The 14,674-nt window shown below is 40.5% G+C and overlaps 2 protein-coding genes across 5 annotated transcripts; one reads left to right on the plus strand and one right to left on the minus strand.

Annotated features, from left to right (window-relative positions):
• Positions 1-6,240: 6,240 nt before the first annotated feature.
• On the plus strand, positions 6,241-10,253 carry LOC131884947 (DENN domain-containing protein 2C-like). 3 transcript variants are annotated; one of them, XM_059232865.1, is made up of 6 exons: positions 6,241-6,717; positions 7,464-8,084; positions 8,573-8,850; positions 8,928-9,447; positions 9,602-9,732; positions 9,917-10,253. In XM_059232865.1, the coding sequence occupies exons 2-6, from the start codon at positions 8,058-8,060 to the stop codon at positions 9,984-9,986; spliced, it is 1,026 nt and encodes a 341-aa protein (XP_059088848.1). In that variant the 5' UTR covers positions 6,241-6,717; positions 7,464-8,057; the 3' UTR covers positions 9,987-10,253. The 3 variants fall into 3 exon arrangements, with proteins under 3 accessions (XP_059088848.1, XP_059088840.1, XP_059088831.1); XM_059232857.1 differs by having other exon boundaries at positions 7,464-7,691; positions 9,602-9,814; XM_059232848.1 differs by having other exon boundaries at positions 7,464-7,691.
• Positions 10,254-10,618: 365 nt separating this feature from the next.
• Positions 10,619-12,691, minus strand: LOC131877597 (calcineurin subunit B type 1-like). Of its 2 annotated transcripts, none has more exons than XM_059223311.1 (3): positions 12,530-12,691; positions 11,794-12,062; positions 10,619-11,711 (listed from the first exon to the last, which is right to left on the minus strand). In XM_059223311.1, exons 1-3 carry the CDS (start codon positions 12,532-12,534, stop codon positions 11,404-11,406), a joined length of 582 nt encoding a protein of 193 aa, XP_059079294.1. In that variant the 5' UTR covers positions 12,535-12,691; the 3' UTR covers positions 10,619-11,403. The 2 variants fall into 2 exon arrangements, with proteins under 2 accessions (XP_059079294.1, XP_059079304.1); XM_059223321.1 differs by having other exon boundaries at positions 12,453-12,687.
• Between the last annotated feature and the right edge of the window lie 1,983 nt (positions 12,692-14,674).

Consider the following 14,674-nt stretch of genomic DNA (forward strand, 5'->3'; position numbering starts at 1 on the left):
ATACACAATCAATAGGAAATAAAGTCTTTAAGACCTTTGTAATTCACTTCGTTGTTATTCCTACAATACTGACATTTTACTACTAAGCTTCTGAAGAGGAGCAACGCAGATGATGAAAAGGAGAGGACCTAATACGGAGCCCTATGGGACACCCGACTTGACATTACACATGTCACTGAACGACCCTTCTACCTTACTATTAACTACAGCGAAAAGTTGTGTTCTTAAGGGCTAGAGATATGGCTTTAGTTACTTCAAGGCATCCTTGAACATGGTTTGAATGTTTTAAAAACATTTCTGAGCCTGTTGTCCGAGTTTCAACTTTATGTTTTTAGACCCTTATTTGTGAGAAATGGATGATGCTTGGGATTACAATCGTCCGTTTTGTCTTACTTTTTTCCATTTCAATGACCAGAATTGGCTTTGAATAGTATACGACACCCTAAACTCAGGGTAGAACGTTAATCCTTGTATTGTTATTCAAGCTCAAAAGCCCTTTGGCATGCCTTACAATAGAGATAATATGATAGAATAACTTTCTAGCTACTATTGTCAGTTAGCCTTAAGCAAGTTGAAACTGAAGGAGTCGTTGACATTGCTTTATTTATTTATTAGCTCTCTGCAAACATTCTGCAATCATGAACCCCAAAATAGGAAAGAATGATTCCCAAACGTCACCTTTGCAATTTATCGTTCTCTACTCTCTTGATTAGGGTTTCATGGCGGCAATATCAAATGCAATAACATAACAAAAAGAAGCTATATCGACGACTTTTCATTGAAATTTGAATAAAAATCTCATGCAATTCGTGCTCAAAAAATACGATAGCTCTATTTCCGAACAGACTTTAGAGTTTTCAATGTAAATTATCTCTTACGGGGCTCAAAAATGGTTTTTGAAACATTCAATGCACGTTCAAGGTTGCCTAAAGAGAAGGTGAAACCACATGAATAGCACTTTAGGGTACAATTTTTTGTCACGACCCGTTTGATTTAGATATGGTGCTACTTAGTGCCCTTTATTAGAATTATAATACATGGCGCTAATACTTTTCTTAGTGCCCCGTAACATAAAGAGTACGATGATGTAAAGCGCCAACTGACGCACTCATTGAGAAATGGTTGAAGGTTTTCAATAGCGAGTTTATTATGGTTTTCTAACTTCGGCTTATGGTGCAATCAAAGGTGGGGATGGTGATGCTGGCTCGTGAGGAACCAATGCTAAAAACTGCAAATTGCATTTCAAAAATGCTAGAATAATTTTTTTTTCAGAAAAAAACAAAGGCTTCATGTTGGTTTTAAGGCATTCAAGTGTCAAAATTAGTCAATATTTGTCACTTTTTCATGGGATTGTTGTTGGGGCAAGTATTTGAAATGTTTCATTTTGGGAAAAAATAGGAAAACAAAAGTGAAAAGTGAAAAAATCTAATAGGAAACACATGATGCAGTTGTGTAAATGATACAGTAAGACGTTCTACTTCGATTGAACCCTAGGAGTGTTAAGGGCAGGATGAAAATGCGACAATTTTTATTTTAGCGTGAAATCTATTTTTCACGATTGCAACAATATCTTTTACTTCACTTTTCACTTTCAGGCAATCAGCCAGTTCACTTTGAAAATTGTTCTTGTTTGAAATTATGTCATTCAAATGTGATATTATTTTTGTATTGTTTGATGTATACTTCAGTATCATGGGTCAAATGTTGATATTACCTAGAGCTGCAGTAAATTGTTTACCTTTTCTTTTTTGAGTAGTTTTCGCTCTGTTTGTCCCTTGTGGATTGGTGAGACTCAAATGTGTGAGGGAAAATACAATGAAATTAACACATATTTATGTTTGCTTAAAGATTGTGACTTGGTCCTTCTATATGCACTGACCATTTCAATTAATTCCTTGATTCATTAACCAACACACAACAGTAAACCATCTTTGTATGTGCTTAAACATGGGGTACGTACAGTGATTTGGCTAAAGCCTCTAGAATGAGATGCAAATAGAAAATGATGTTAGTTGCATTGATTTAATTCAACCAAAAGTCAAACAAAGGCACACGGTTTTGTGTGAGTAAAAATAAAAATCAATCACATGGTTTGTTTTATGTAAAGTAGGCATTCCAATGAAACATTACTGAATGGTTACTGTGTAATAATTTCACGAATGGCAAATGGATACAAAGAGGAATAATGTTATGCACGGCCAAAGCCGATTTCCATGCGAGTTTTGTCTGCTTTTCGGGTCATATAGGATTTTTTTTAGCACAATAATACTAATAAACATATTTAGATGCTTGCCGCCTTGAAATTATGCTAATTTTCAAAAAAAATGCATCGAAAATGCTACCTGACCCAAGGACACTAAAGCAAGGAAACCCCACTTTTTGTGATCACCAATCCTTTCCCGCCAAGTTACGCCTAAACTTTTGGTGCTGAAATTTTTGAATGTCCACTCAAGAATCAAAGTGGATGAAATAGAGTATAGGGAAAAAAGCAGAATGAAAACGAAGGAGAAAAGGCACTGCAATGAAAAGAGGAAGAAAAAGAAGCCAAGTCCCAATGAAGAAAAGACCTTGGTTTTTAACTGGCAGAACTATTGAACAAAATATTTTACTACTATCATTTTTGCAACCATTAATATAAATAACTTTTATTACGACTCTTGGTCATGTCAGATTGTAAAATGTATAAAACTGAATGTATAAATATCATATACAAAAATCGATTAATAAAAGAATAAAATGGTCAAGACTGATAAAATAGTTGACTAGAGTGTGGTATCACAGTGAGTTTTACTAGGATTGGTTCAGTGCACATGAAAAAAGTGAAGAAGGAAATTGCAGATAGTACATAAACAGGTGGGGAGAGGTAAATGATGAAAATCTTGGTTATTGCAGTAGAGTGGGTGGGTCAGATTGAACAGATCTTTTGTCAGCTCCCGTCGTTGATGGCATTGGGTCGGGAGCCGGACAAAGGTACGTGAGCGCCAATACTCCGAAGGGATGTCGGCCAAGGCAAATAAGGTGTTATTAATGTCCTTGACCGGGAAGGACAACTTGTGTCCGGACATCACCTCCGGAAAGGTCAGGTTCCCAACACTGTTGGACACTAACCTTGCCAGCCCGATGGTGAGGGACTCGGTTTCGCATAGAAAATGCGTCCATGCATTATTGGCATATTGGGGCACGCACAGGTATCGTTTGAGGAACTTGGTGAGGGTGGCATCGGCGGATTAATGGCATGCACTTCAAACTAGGCGTGTAAATATACTTAAAATGACTTCAAATATGTCTTGAAGCACAATAACTGAAAAGTGCTAATTAGGCTTTCTTGATAAAGCACGAGTTTGGCTCTAAACACAATCAGTCAATATTTTTTGCTAGTAATATTTGTTGAAGAAAATTAATTCAGGAACATCTTGACCAAATTTCAAGTAATTTGGTCCACTTGTTATGAAACTATAGCTCTCACTCTGGGATTGCCCCTCAAACCCAAAGTAGGCATATTGTAGCTCTGAGCTACATATTGCTCTTTGAACTCATTTGAATGCTTTATAATCATGCAATTATGTATCTTAACAAACATGATTCCTTTTTATCTGACTTTATTGGATGCTTTTGCCGGAAGCTGAGTTTAATGGAGTCCAAAATTCAAATTGAAATCTTTTGAATTGGACTTTGTTATTACTCTATGCCCCTTAAATAAATGTCTGCCTTTTATGTAAACTTCCTAATTTAAAACTCTACTCAAAGGCAACCCATATACTTTTCACCTATGCTTGATGTTTTTGTCAAATGTGTGAATTAAGACAAAATTATCAATTGTCCATCCCAGATATTCTGATTTGTTGACATTTTTGTATTTGTACTTTGTAGCCTATTTCATACACTTCTTTTATGTTTTGTCAGTGTAGGTTCCTCATCAACTAATAAAATGATTCTTGTTGCTTTTCTCTCTATGCGTGTTTTCGAGCTAGTTTTGCCAATTTTCACTGATTTGAATGACAATTTGATTGTTTTTGATTAATGTAATGTTCATGGATATTTCATTTATTCTTCTGACTTTTAAAATTAATTCAGAATTATTTAGTATATGAACAGAGTTGTATCTCAAAGAGATCATTATTTAACTAAAAATACTTAAATGTACTATGTAGTACGGATAACCTTGTTTTATTGATACTAGATTTACTGTCTTAATTCAACGCAATGGCCTAATTTGGCGGGCAAAGGAAAGCCGTGTCGTTTCCTCTCTTTAGAGTCTCTTTAGCCCCTGCCTTACCACACTGGTCATGTGCCCTATAGTCAGTGCCCTATATCCTCTTTACTCACAAGAGGGAAAGTACCATCTATTGAGCATATAAAAATTGATACCAGAAGACACCAGGCACCAGGCACCAGGCATTATCAATATCATGGCCTGTATTTTCTACAAGTAGACTGACGTTGACTTAAAGATTGTGAGACGGAATATCATGCCATTCAAGGTCATGTTACGTTAAGCGACCAGAAGTAAATTCGATTGATGTCCTCTCCCAGACTACTTGAATTTTGGCCGTTCCTGCAAGTAGCTAATTTTTGATCATCAATGTAAAAGTGAAGCATCTGAAGGAAACCAATGAAAATGATAGCAGTAGAGGGTCAATTATGGATTCCTTTGGTTGTTCATAATCTAGTCACTCGATAAGGAAACAACGTTGCTCTCGCCTAGCGTATTGCCAAGGGGATCGATCTAACGGAGTATTACCATGGAGCTCAAGAAAACTAACTAGTGGGTGGTTAGTTTTTTTCTCAAAAGAATACCGTTTTAAAACCCAAAGGAACAGGGAAAAAATTGGAGTGTAATCGCATTTAGGCAAATCCAAGGGCAGGTTCAGCACATCGAAGCGAGTCAACGAGACAGCACGGGCAAATAAGAATAGGGATATTTTATTTTTGTCTAATACCGACATCAAATAAAGGTGGGAGGAGGCGAATGATTGAAATGTTGATTAATAGTAGGTCCTTATGAACAAAAGATGTCGGAATGGATTCAAATGAATTAAAAGTAGCCAAAATCTTGATATCCTTCTTTGGTAGGTACTGGGGTCGAAGAGGGAGGCCTCGTCCTGCTCAGCTCAATCTGTTCTGATAAGCAGTGTCATATCCGTATCTCAGGTCGATTCTCCGTCTGTGAGGGTGGTTAGCGTGTAAAACTTCCTTTTGAGAAGAGGAGCAGGACAGGAGAATCAAAGCAGGGACCTCTCTAATACCGATGGGTAACGTCGAACTTTTGAAGCCCAATTCTACTGCTGAAGCAAAGTTCTAGACTACAATGTGCCGCCTTTTGGCTCAACCGCCACCTAACATCTGTCCAACTTCAAAAAGCAACAATACTGATTCTGAATAGAAAAGCAAAATCCTTATCTCTTCACTATGAAATTCTGAAAAATATTGACTTCAAGATACATGTATTGATTCTTTGTCTTCTTCTCAAGGTATCAATTCGTATTTATTGCGTGAAGCATGTCTAATTGGATATATATGTAACGTACATGATTTTTAATACAAATAGTTTCATGCATGGCGATTTAGGGCCCATTTTGGGTATTAGTAATGGCACAACATTTAAAACATAGTCATGGAATATACAAAGCAACATATCACGGTAGTAAATAATTCATAATTTGACTTAAGAGCCAGATCGTTTAGAATGACATGAATGTACAATAATTGAAGATGATGGATAATATTTTTGATTCACCTTTACTACTCCTCAGTTTCTTAGGTGGCGTTTGAGTCAGATGTCGTCCTTTTATAATGCAGCGCTTTGACTTACTGGTGCCTTCAAAAGCTTGATTCGACCCATCAGTAAGTAATCTCTAATGCTTGGAAAGTGAGCTAACGTTACCCTAACACTATTAAATATGAAATGTCGGCGCAGGAATTTAAACCCGTGAGACCTGGAAAGATGATTTGTTCGCGCTGCTATCAGACCGCTCGGCTGCTCTAGTTTCGTTCACAATTTCGTTTATCACCGATGTATTTAGTTTTAAAGAGGTTGACCTTCATTTGAGAGAATATGTCAAAGTACAGTTCTTCAATTTTAAAGGTCATTCAAGTTTCATGCGGTATTAATACTAACGGTCTCAGATTCACAATGTTTGTTATTCATGGCAGGTCGCACTAGAGATTTTGACATGAGTAATGCTATTTCGTAACATTCTCGAGCAACTTTTTATCATCTAAAGATAACCCAAGCTTCGAGGATAAGCAGCATGATTACAAAATCGTGCTGGTCAAGCGTCATTGTCTTGAACACCTGAAAGAAAGTGATTCCAAATAATGTCTTACGGTGCTTTAATTCAAAGCTATTATAAAAGCTGTCCTATGCCTAAAGAGGCACCCATTATTTTTAACCCAAAACGGTCCATCTACCAACATCTGAAGAAACGTTCACTTTCAATCAAAAGAAGGAGCCTGCCCTCAATGTCTTCAATTAACAGTGGTCACTCATCAACAACAAAGCTCCTCCCACTTGGAACTCATGTTAGATCGCATCCTCCTTCTCTTTCTTCGCCCTCATCTCCCTCAACACTCTCATCATCATCATCATCATCCTCGTCCAGATCAGAGGAAGTCGGTTCTAGTAAAGATATCCTTGCTGTCTTTCTTTGTGGTATTCATCATGACCAATTGGTAGACAAGTATATCCCGTTTATCAAGGAGAAATATCCTCCGGAGGTAAGATTACAATACATACTACCAATCATTTTCATCTGCTAGAATAAAGCATGATATTGCTAATCATTGAGTTGTGCTGGACACTTGGGATCAGAATAACATGAAATGGGTGACTCTGGGTTTCGTGGAGTATACTGGATCAATTTTGAACCCATGGGACCAACAATAATTGCGCTGCTGGTGCATGACTTTAAACTTCTGGCTATGTTTTTTTATAGCTCGTGATAAAAATAATACTTCAACATTTTCTTTGCTACCTTCGCTAAGATTTATCAAGGCAACCCAAATAGCATTTTTTGTCATACCAATGGCTTCTTTCAATTTCCGTCTGGCTTTCCACCCTCTTCCCTTTTGATGGTTGATACCTTTTTGCCTTGTGCCTTGCCTTGCCCTAACCACCACTATGTACATACATGTCGTGCCTTGAAAACCCACTGTCAAGATCAGTCTCAAATGTATCGGCACGTGCAAATTGTGTTTCTGATAATTCATTTTGTTGGACTCAAGGGTTATTAGTGGGGTTACGATTTCTACCTTTCCAAATGGATATCCCCCGCTCGAGCCTTGTCCCCAGATGACCCATCACACGGTTAATTCCATGTGCTCTGGAATTACGTTCCTGTTGCTTTTTTTGGTGGTGGTGGTGCCGTTGTTGTGAGTGGTACTACTTTTGTTGTTGTTGTTGGGGCTACCGCTGTTGTCTGTGCCGAGTGGCAAGTGGTAACCATTACCTTCTGTTCTTTCAGTGGATTATCCCCAATGGATTGGAGGATCTATGTTTTCCTGATTCTGACTCTTGGTCTCCTCATACACAAGCTTTCAGTGGTACTTACAACATCATCCTTACACAGCGCAATGGAACAAGAAGTTTCGGATTTTGTCGGAGGATTATACCTGAAGGAGATTCGATGTGCCTCCCATTAGCATTGTGTATTCTCAGCAAACAAAGAGATGATAAGGAGCTCTATTCAGAGGTATGTAAGTACCCACCGACCTATCTTTGTATGGTGGATCGAAAACCTCCCCAAACGATTGCACCCAACCTCTGAGCATTAATCTTTTTGTAGGGCGTCCAATCATGAGGTTACATTCTATTCTTAGAATTTGACAGATAGATGGCGTTCTATTTTTTGCAAATATGGGCAGTGGCAGATAGTATTTAAACTTTAATATTTTTACAGAGACACATTGAATTTTGGACCCCATTTATCATTTGGTTGCGAGTTCATTAAAGCCTGCCTTTTATCTGATGGATTTTTGATCGCTTAGAGTTGCCCTAAAAAATTGGGCTGAACTGCTGGCAAAACTCAACATGTTTTTGCCCGCTAGCTCGTTTCAGGATGCAAATATGGCACGAGAAAAAAAAGGTAAAATGGCCGCCTAGAATTAAAAGATATCAATACAATTACACAGTTCACTTCAAGATTGCGAGGTGATGCTCAATAAATGCTTGTAGCGCCATCTAACTCGTCTAGGGTCTGATGTGCTTTAACAATCACCATATGTAGTCCTCCAACGCTCGAGTGCGCTTCGAACTGCCGTGGACTTAACCTCCATGGCTTAACACGATGAATGAAAGGTGCGAACACTCCTTAGAGACTTCGCTCTGATACAAGCAAGTTGAAAGATCAAAGGCCTTGCTTGCATGGATTTGGAGACTGAACGGCTGCCTTCCCAACCGCTTGGTTAACTAAAAAACTTTCATTGTTGCTCACTCACCCACTCGTTTGTCGTTTGAGTACTGTGCCTGTAGACTTTTTGGTTCCGTCGACAATCTCCCGACTGAGACGCTAGAAACGCTATAATGGAATTGGAAAAATAGAAAATAACGAGTTTGTTTGGCTGTAAATTTTAGGTGCTCCATCTATTGTGCCTTGAATATGGTAAAGGAACCGACTTGAAACCAATGCTTGAGGTTCTTCCTCATCTCGACCAGGAATCCCTCCGAGCTTACAAAGACATGCAGATGGGCAGCTTTCGCCCTGCCTGGAGCTTACCCGTCTCGTGCGGCTCTTCTCCCAGGACTCGAAACAGTGGTCGGATCTCATCCAGGATATCGCTCGATCATCTCCTTCTCCTGTTTTCGTCCGCAGTCCAAGAGAAGAAGATTCTGCTTCTATCTGATAACATCAGGTATGTTCTCGATCGATCCAAAAACAGACGCTAGGCGCGAGGCAAGAGAAACAATCGCTCCTATTTTCATTTCCTAGAGACCTATGCGCAACTTTCGATAGTCTTGAAGATCTTCTTCATCCCTTACTTTGGCAACATCTCTTTATTCCTGTGCTACCCAAATCAAAATGGGACATTCTCGACGCTCCGACGCCTTTCCTTATTGGTATTTTGTTGTTGCCAAATCCCTCTCAACAAGATTGTGGGTCTATGCCAAGTAAGGAATTTGAAACTTGGACTCAGGCATTACAGCCTCACTTGATACAGGAAGAGGATTGTTTAGTGGTGGCCCTGGCAAACAATGGCCATCGGGGATCAATTGCTTTAAAGACTCCCGGAAACGCTCTCGATCTCCCTCTGCCCAGGCCTTTGCTGTTGAAGATCCACAAGAACCTTTCTCGTCTTACATGGACCGACTCCAGCTATGAAGACAAGTTCAAAGTCCTCTCCAAAACCTTGGCATCTTTTTTTTCGGATTTGATTGGAAAAACTCCACATCAGTTTATCATACAAGATTCTTGTCGGTCCCAGCCACACGTGGACTGCTTCTTTTTTTGCGTGAGTTATCATATATCTAAGGCACCACGAGATCAAGTGATGGGTTGGCCGCTACCCATCACTACCTCAAAACCAACAGCAACAACAACAGACAAATATTATTCGAGGCAGTACACTTCATTTCTCTCTCATTTTCTTTTGCTCTCTTTCCCAGGTGGAACGTTTTCTTCAGGTCCATGAGGATTCTGAGTGCTACGAGTTCCTCGTATTCTTTGTGCGGACAGCCCTTTTTGTAGACTGGATCAGAAAAACATGCCACATTTCATCGAATATCGATCTTAAAAGGTCAGTTTTGTCCGCACCAAATCAACTGTATCATCATAAAAATGAGACTCACATATGAGGAGGTCCTCTTGGTGGAACAAGTGTACGTATCAAACTTTGACCAGTGCAAAAAACCACATTCACACCTAAATCTGTCGAACGCACCGAGTAAATCAGCATTTACAAATACGCGTATGCTTTATAGTACACCAGGCATTTGCTGGACCAAGGCGAAAGAACGAGAGGAGGAAAGCAACAGGAGAAAGCCAATATAATCAGCAATATATCTATCGAAATAGTGCGACGCACTGCATCAAGTATTATGCCATGAGGCAGCAATTACTGCTCCAAGATTCCGAACAAGACATGAAGCCTTGGTACACCGGCATTTTTGTTGATGATATGTGTAATCCCTTATCAGGAACGGATTTTGTCAGCTTGATCGTGCGAGTGATTTGAGTCACATCCATTTGAGCCAAAACGCCCATCGATTGAAGTTATTCCATCTCTAATTTGAGATTAAAATCATGAAGAATCTCGAAGTTCGCATTTTTTTCATTGCCTGAAGGTTATGCTTTGCTCGTCGTCTTTGTCGTCTTGACTAACACATCCGTATGGTTTCATGTCGTTAAACAATTAAAAGTTTCATGCATGCCTCCCTCAACATGATGATACTACCTTCGGTTCTGGAGAAATATGTAAACCCAACCCAAGTAAATGTGAAGTGTCCAACGAGGCGGGCTTCCTTTTTTTGCGTATTGCAAAATTCATCAAAATTAGGTTTTTGCCCTTACACGTTTTTGCAAATAAGCTAAAAATACGTATATCTACGTATTGCAGCAACCCGCTAGGCACAAAATTTGTTAATTTAGGCCACCTAGCAATTGTAACATAAAAAGGTGAGACATTTTATAGGTAGTGAATGTCCTTTGGTTAGGGCCATTTTTATTATGGTGTTGTATGTTTTTTATCAGAAATCATCACAGACAACGACATGGAATGATAAAAAATGCTTCGGCAAGGATATCATCACTTTCAGAACAAAAAACATTGACGATTGTATAATAAGCACGCAACCAAAGACATGTGAGGGGTAAATGCAATTTTAGATCATTCGGCGAGTCTGTCTGTCCCGGAGAGTGTGGGTAGGGGGAGTGGCTTCTGAACACGGGGTTGGGTACTACGGGTACCATGTATTCGAGGATGAATTTGGTACATACGAGTACATGGAATGATGATTCGTGGGGGTGCAATAATGTCGGGGTGGGGGGGCTAGATCAGTGTGCCCGTGATGATGGCTACTCCTGCCACCGAGCCATTCCACGGATTCTTATTTTCTTCCCCTTTTTCTGTCGTTCTTTCTCTTCTCGTGTTTGTCCACTGACAAGTTCATCGTGAGTGATTGGGAACTCCAAGGACGGTGGTGTGACACCGTGACACCGTGAAATCAGAGCGTGAGTTGTTGCACATTTACGTAGTACCTATTGCAGATACGCGCATACGAGAGTACATGCAGTACAATTACTGATAGAAATTATTGTTCATTACAATAGTATTATTAGTAGTTGCTAAGTTGAGTAGAACTAGGCGGTGTTTGATGTACATTTGGATTTGGATGGAATGAAATATAACGTTGCTCGTGGGTGGGAGGAGAAGGGGGAGGAGAAGCACAGGGCAAGTCACTCACTGGACCTACACTTCCACGGTCATGATGGAAGTCACATTCGAAAGCTTGTTGCCGTTGGTAACGAGGAGGCGAAATTCGTCGAAACTAATCCGTCCATCATCGTCTTTGTCCAAATATAATATGGTCTTGTCCACGATCTGCTGAAGCTGAGAATCCGTTAGATTCTTGCCCACCATCATCTTTAACACTTGGAAGAGCTCTCCGTTGGAAATGAACCCATCGCGGTCCATGTCATAGATTCTGAATATAAACTCCAATTTGGCATCATTGTTGTCTCGTACAGCCGCAAATTGAGCCAACCCACAAACAAATTCTAGAAGGTTCAACCATCACAGAAAAAGATAGCAAAGAGTGAGCTTAGCATTCAGGCTTTTATAAATTCAGCTTGACCCTACCTTTAAAGTCCACCTCACCACTGAGATCCGAATCGAACACATCCACCACCCTTTGAAGGAGCGGATTCTCCTTCAATTCCGGGACCGATAAGAACTCTTTCACACTGATCGATCCCGAACGATCCAGATCGAGTTTGTGAAAGCGTTTTTCAAGTCGAGTCATCTCTTCCCGAGAGAAACCGTCAATGTGGGGTAGGGATTGTGCGCTACCCATGATGAGAACAAGGGCGGGTTCAATTCCTCCAGGGACACGGTGTTGTGAATTGCCTCTGAAACGAGAAAAAAAATCTTGGATTTGATAACCTGTCCAAGGAACTTAATGAAGTCTCTGGTTATGCAACTTAAACGTTGCTTTAGTTGTTGAAAGGTTTGTTGAAAGGTTTTTCGTTCCAGAATCCAGAATCCAGAATCGATCGAGCCACTAGTTTTTTTTGACAAGAATCATATTGGGAATGCACCTAAAGCCGTGACTAGTATCAGACCACCCACAACTGGACGAAAGGCTTATGAGTAGAAGGAAAAGCTTGGTGGGTAAAGATTTCGGAATTGTTCATGATTCTCTCTGAGCCAATCATTCGTGTTCAGTTGTCCCACTTCCATTTTTCATGACACAAATTAGGATTTTTTTCACTGAACCAGAGAAGAAGCTTGAACCTTACCTGTAAACCTCGATTCTAACGTGACATTAATAGACTAGTTTTTTTAACACTTTTTACACTTTTGAAGCCGTTTATACCTCATTCAACAACAAGACACTGCTGAGGCTCCACTTCTTGTTCCAATGTGAGCCGTCGATCACGTACTAATACCAAGGTCTCGTTGGAATCCATAAAAGACTCTTCACTCTTCTCGTTCCACCTCGTTCTTGTTCCTCTCCTTCTCTTTTCTCTTTTCTTTTTCTGATGCCGCTGCTGCTCCTGCTGCTCCTGCTGCTCCTGCTGCTCCTGCTGACCCTAAAGTAGTTGCTGCTGCTGGCTCCACGGCTTCCACTATTGCAAGAACTACGACTTTTACGACTGCTCCTGTTGCCGATGGCACACCGATTCCCCCATGCCATGGTCCTTTGAAAACAGCTACACAACCAAGTCCCACCCAAGCCCTGCAGCAATACTCTACAAACGCCAAACGCTCGCACCAGCCACCAATTGAGCACGCTGGACCGAATGGAACAGACGGAGAGTGAAGGAGTCATCTTGGTTCCAATGCCAGAAGATGGCCGTTGGTCGTGCCAGTGGTGGTGATGGCGTTGGTAGCACCAAAGCCGCCACCACCACCACCAACACCACCACCACCACCATCACGACTACAACAACAGCAACAAGAAGAAGAACAACAACATCCATCCTTCCATCCATCCATAGGGGTGGGATGACATCTGATGACTTTGAACATTGATTGACAATTCCAGGCCCCTTCATACTCTAAGTTGGGGTTATCCTGCGTCAAAATGAACCACAATCAATACATTTTTCTTTGTTATAAACCATCATGGATCGAAAGAGTTAAGTTCCATAATTACTGAAAATGGACACTTTCTTCCAATGGCTGGGGAGGATGCTGTCGTCCATGAAATATTTTGCTCTTGGGCAAACAAACTTTAAACATGTTCAAATCGAGAAATGTTTGTGAAATGCTTGTGAAATGCCAAACAATGTTTGTCAAATGGCTAATTATTTGCCGAATTATTTGTCGTGTAGACGCACCATAACCCAAGACATAGATTTCTAGACGCTGGATGTCGGACGACCGACCACTCGGTTGGCTAAACAGTACAATAAACCGGTTTGTAATCAATTCCCAGGAGACCATCCATTGTACTGTTTTACCAGCCAGTGGTCGGTCGTCCGACATCCAGTGTCTAGAAATCTATGCCCAAGAATAGATTCTTTCTAGGTCCTTTGCAAGGCTAGTAGATTCTTGGCCATTCCTACCAGAAACTAACTTTGTATCGTCAGCATAAGAAGAGAGACTGGCAGTAATACTAAGCTTTTGAAGCGGGGCAACGAAATATTATAAAAAGGAGGGGCCCTAAGATGGAGCCCTGGGGAACACCTGGCTTGACATATCCCTCACTGCTAGCTTCAATGGAATACTAGGTAAACGATGCTTTCAACGAAAATCAATAGCTAAGCGATATTCAGCATCGATCAAAGAAGCCGCATGCGGAATATTAAGCTCCTCCACGGCTCAAAAAATGGCCATTTCTTTCTTATGGTTTTCGCGTTTTTCCTCGAAACGCGATTCAGCGCCACATTTGATTCATTTTGGGTGACCTCTTTTAGCCAATTAGGCAACTCTCTGATTTGTATCTGCTGGCCCTTCCTTAGGTTTTTCGAGGATAAACCTGAGTCCTTATTGTATTTTTTCAATCATTAGTTGTTTTGAGGATCATTTTGGGAGGATAAAGTTTTCTATTATTCCATGTTCTACTTTTGGGATCAAACTAGGTGTCAAGTTGCGGTAGGATTTAGTCACCCTGAGTTTATCCGACCAATTGAAAGAGCGTCGTCCCCTCATGCTGATGTTCGAATCTTCATTCATTGAATCTACCTTCGCTTAAGTTCAGAGCTTTATTTTGCCATGGAAAAACACTCCAAAAATCGCCAGGTGATATGCCTCCTTTGTCTGGATCGAGTGACAAAGTTTGGTGCCGTGATCAAGGATGGTAGCTCTTTGCACCAAATCATCAACGACTTCTTGATCTCTGACTATAATGTTGATGACCCTCGACTTCCCAATGGTTTGTGCCCCAGTTGTCGGATCAAACTCCAGAAGTTGGGAAAGCTCGATTTCTCGTTGTTCCTGCCCGAATTGCCCGATTACTCCTCAATGGTGAACTTCAGGCAACTTCGATCGAGCACAAGTGTGAAAGGGTCCCCGT

Source organism: Tigriopus californicus, chromosome 1 (genome assembly GCF_007210705.1).
Source record: "Tigriopus californicus strain San Diego chromosome 1, Tcal_SD_v2.1, whole genome shotgun sequence".
Lineage (NCBI taxonomy): Eukaryota > Metazoa > Arthropoda > Copepoda > Harpacticoida > Harpacticidae > Tigriopus > Tigriopus californicus.

Excerpts from the sequence above, each read along its gene's own strand:
- LOC131884947 (XM_059232848.1), top strand. The coding sequence starts at position 6,319 with ATGTCTTACGGTGCTTTAATTCAAAGCTATTATAAAAGCTGTCCTATG. Across the intron at positions 8,851-8,927 it reads CTTCTATCTGATAACATCAG|AGACCTATGCGCAACTTTCG; the intron begins GTATGTTCTCGA and ends TTCATTTCCTAG. Across the intron at positions 9,448-9,601 it reads TGGACTGCTTCTTTTTTTGC|GTGGAACGTTTTCTTCAGGT; the intron begins GTGAGTTATCAT and ends TCTCTTTCCCAG.
- LOC131877597 (XM_059223311.1), bottom strand. Across the intron at positions 11,712-11,793 it reads TGGTGAGGTGGACTTTAAAG|AATTTGTTTGTGGGTTGGCT; the intron begins GTAGGGTCAAGC and ends TGAACCTTCTAG.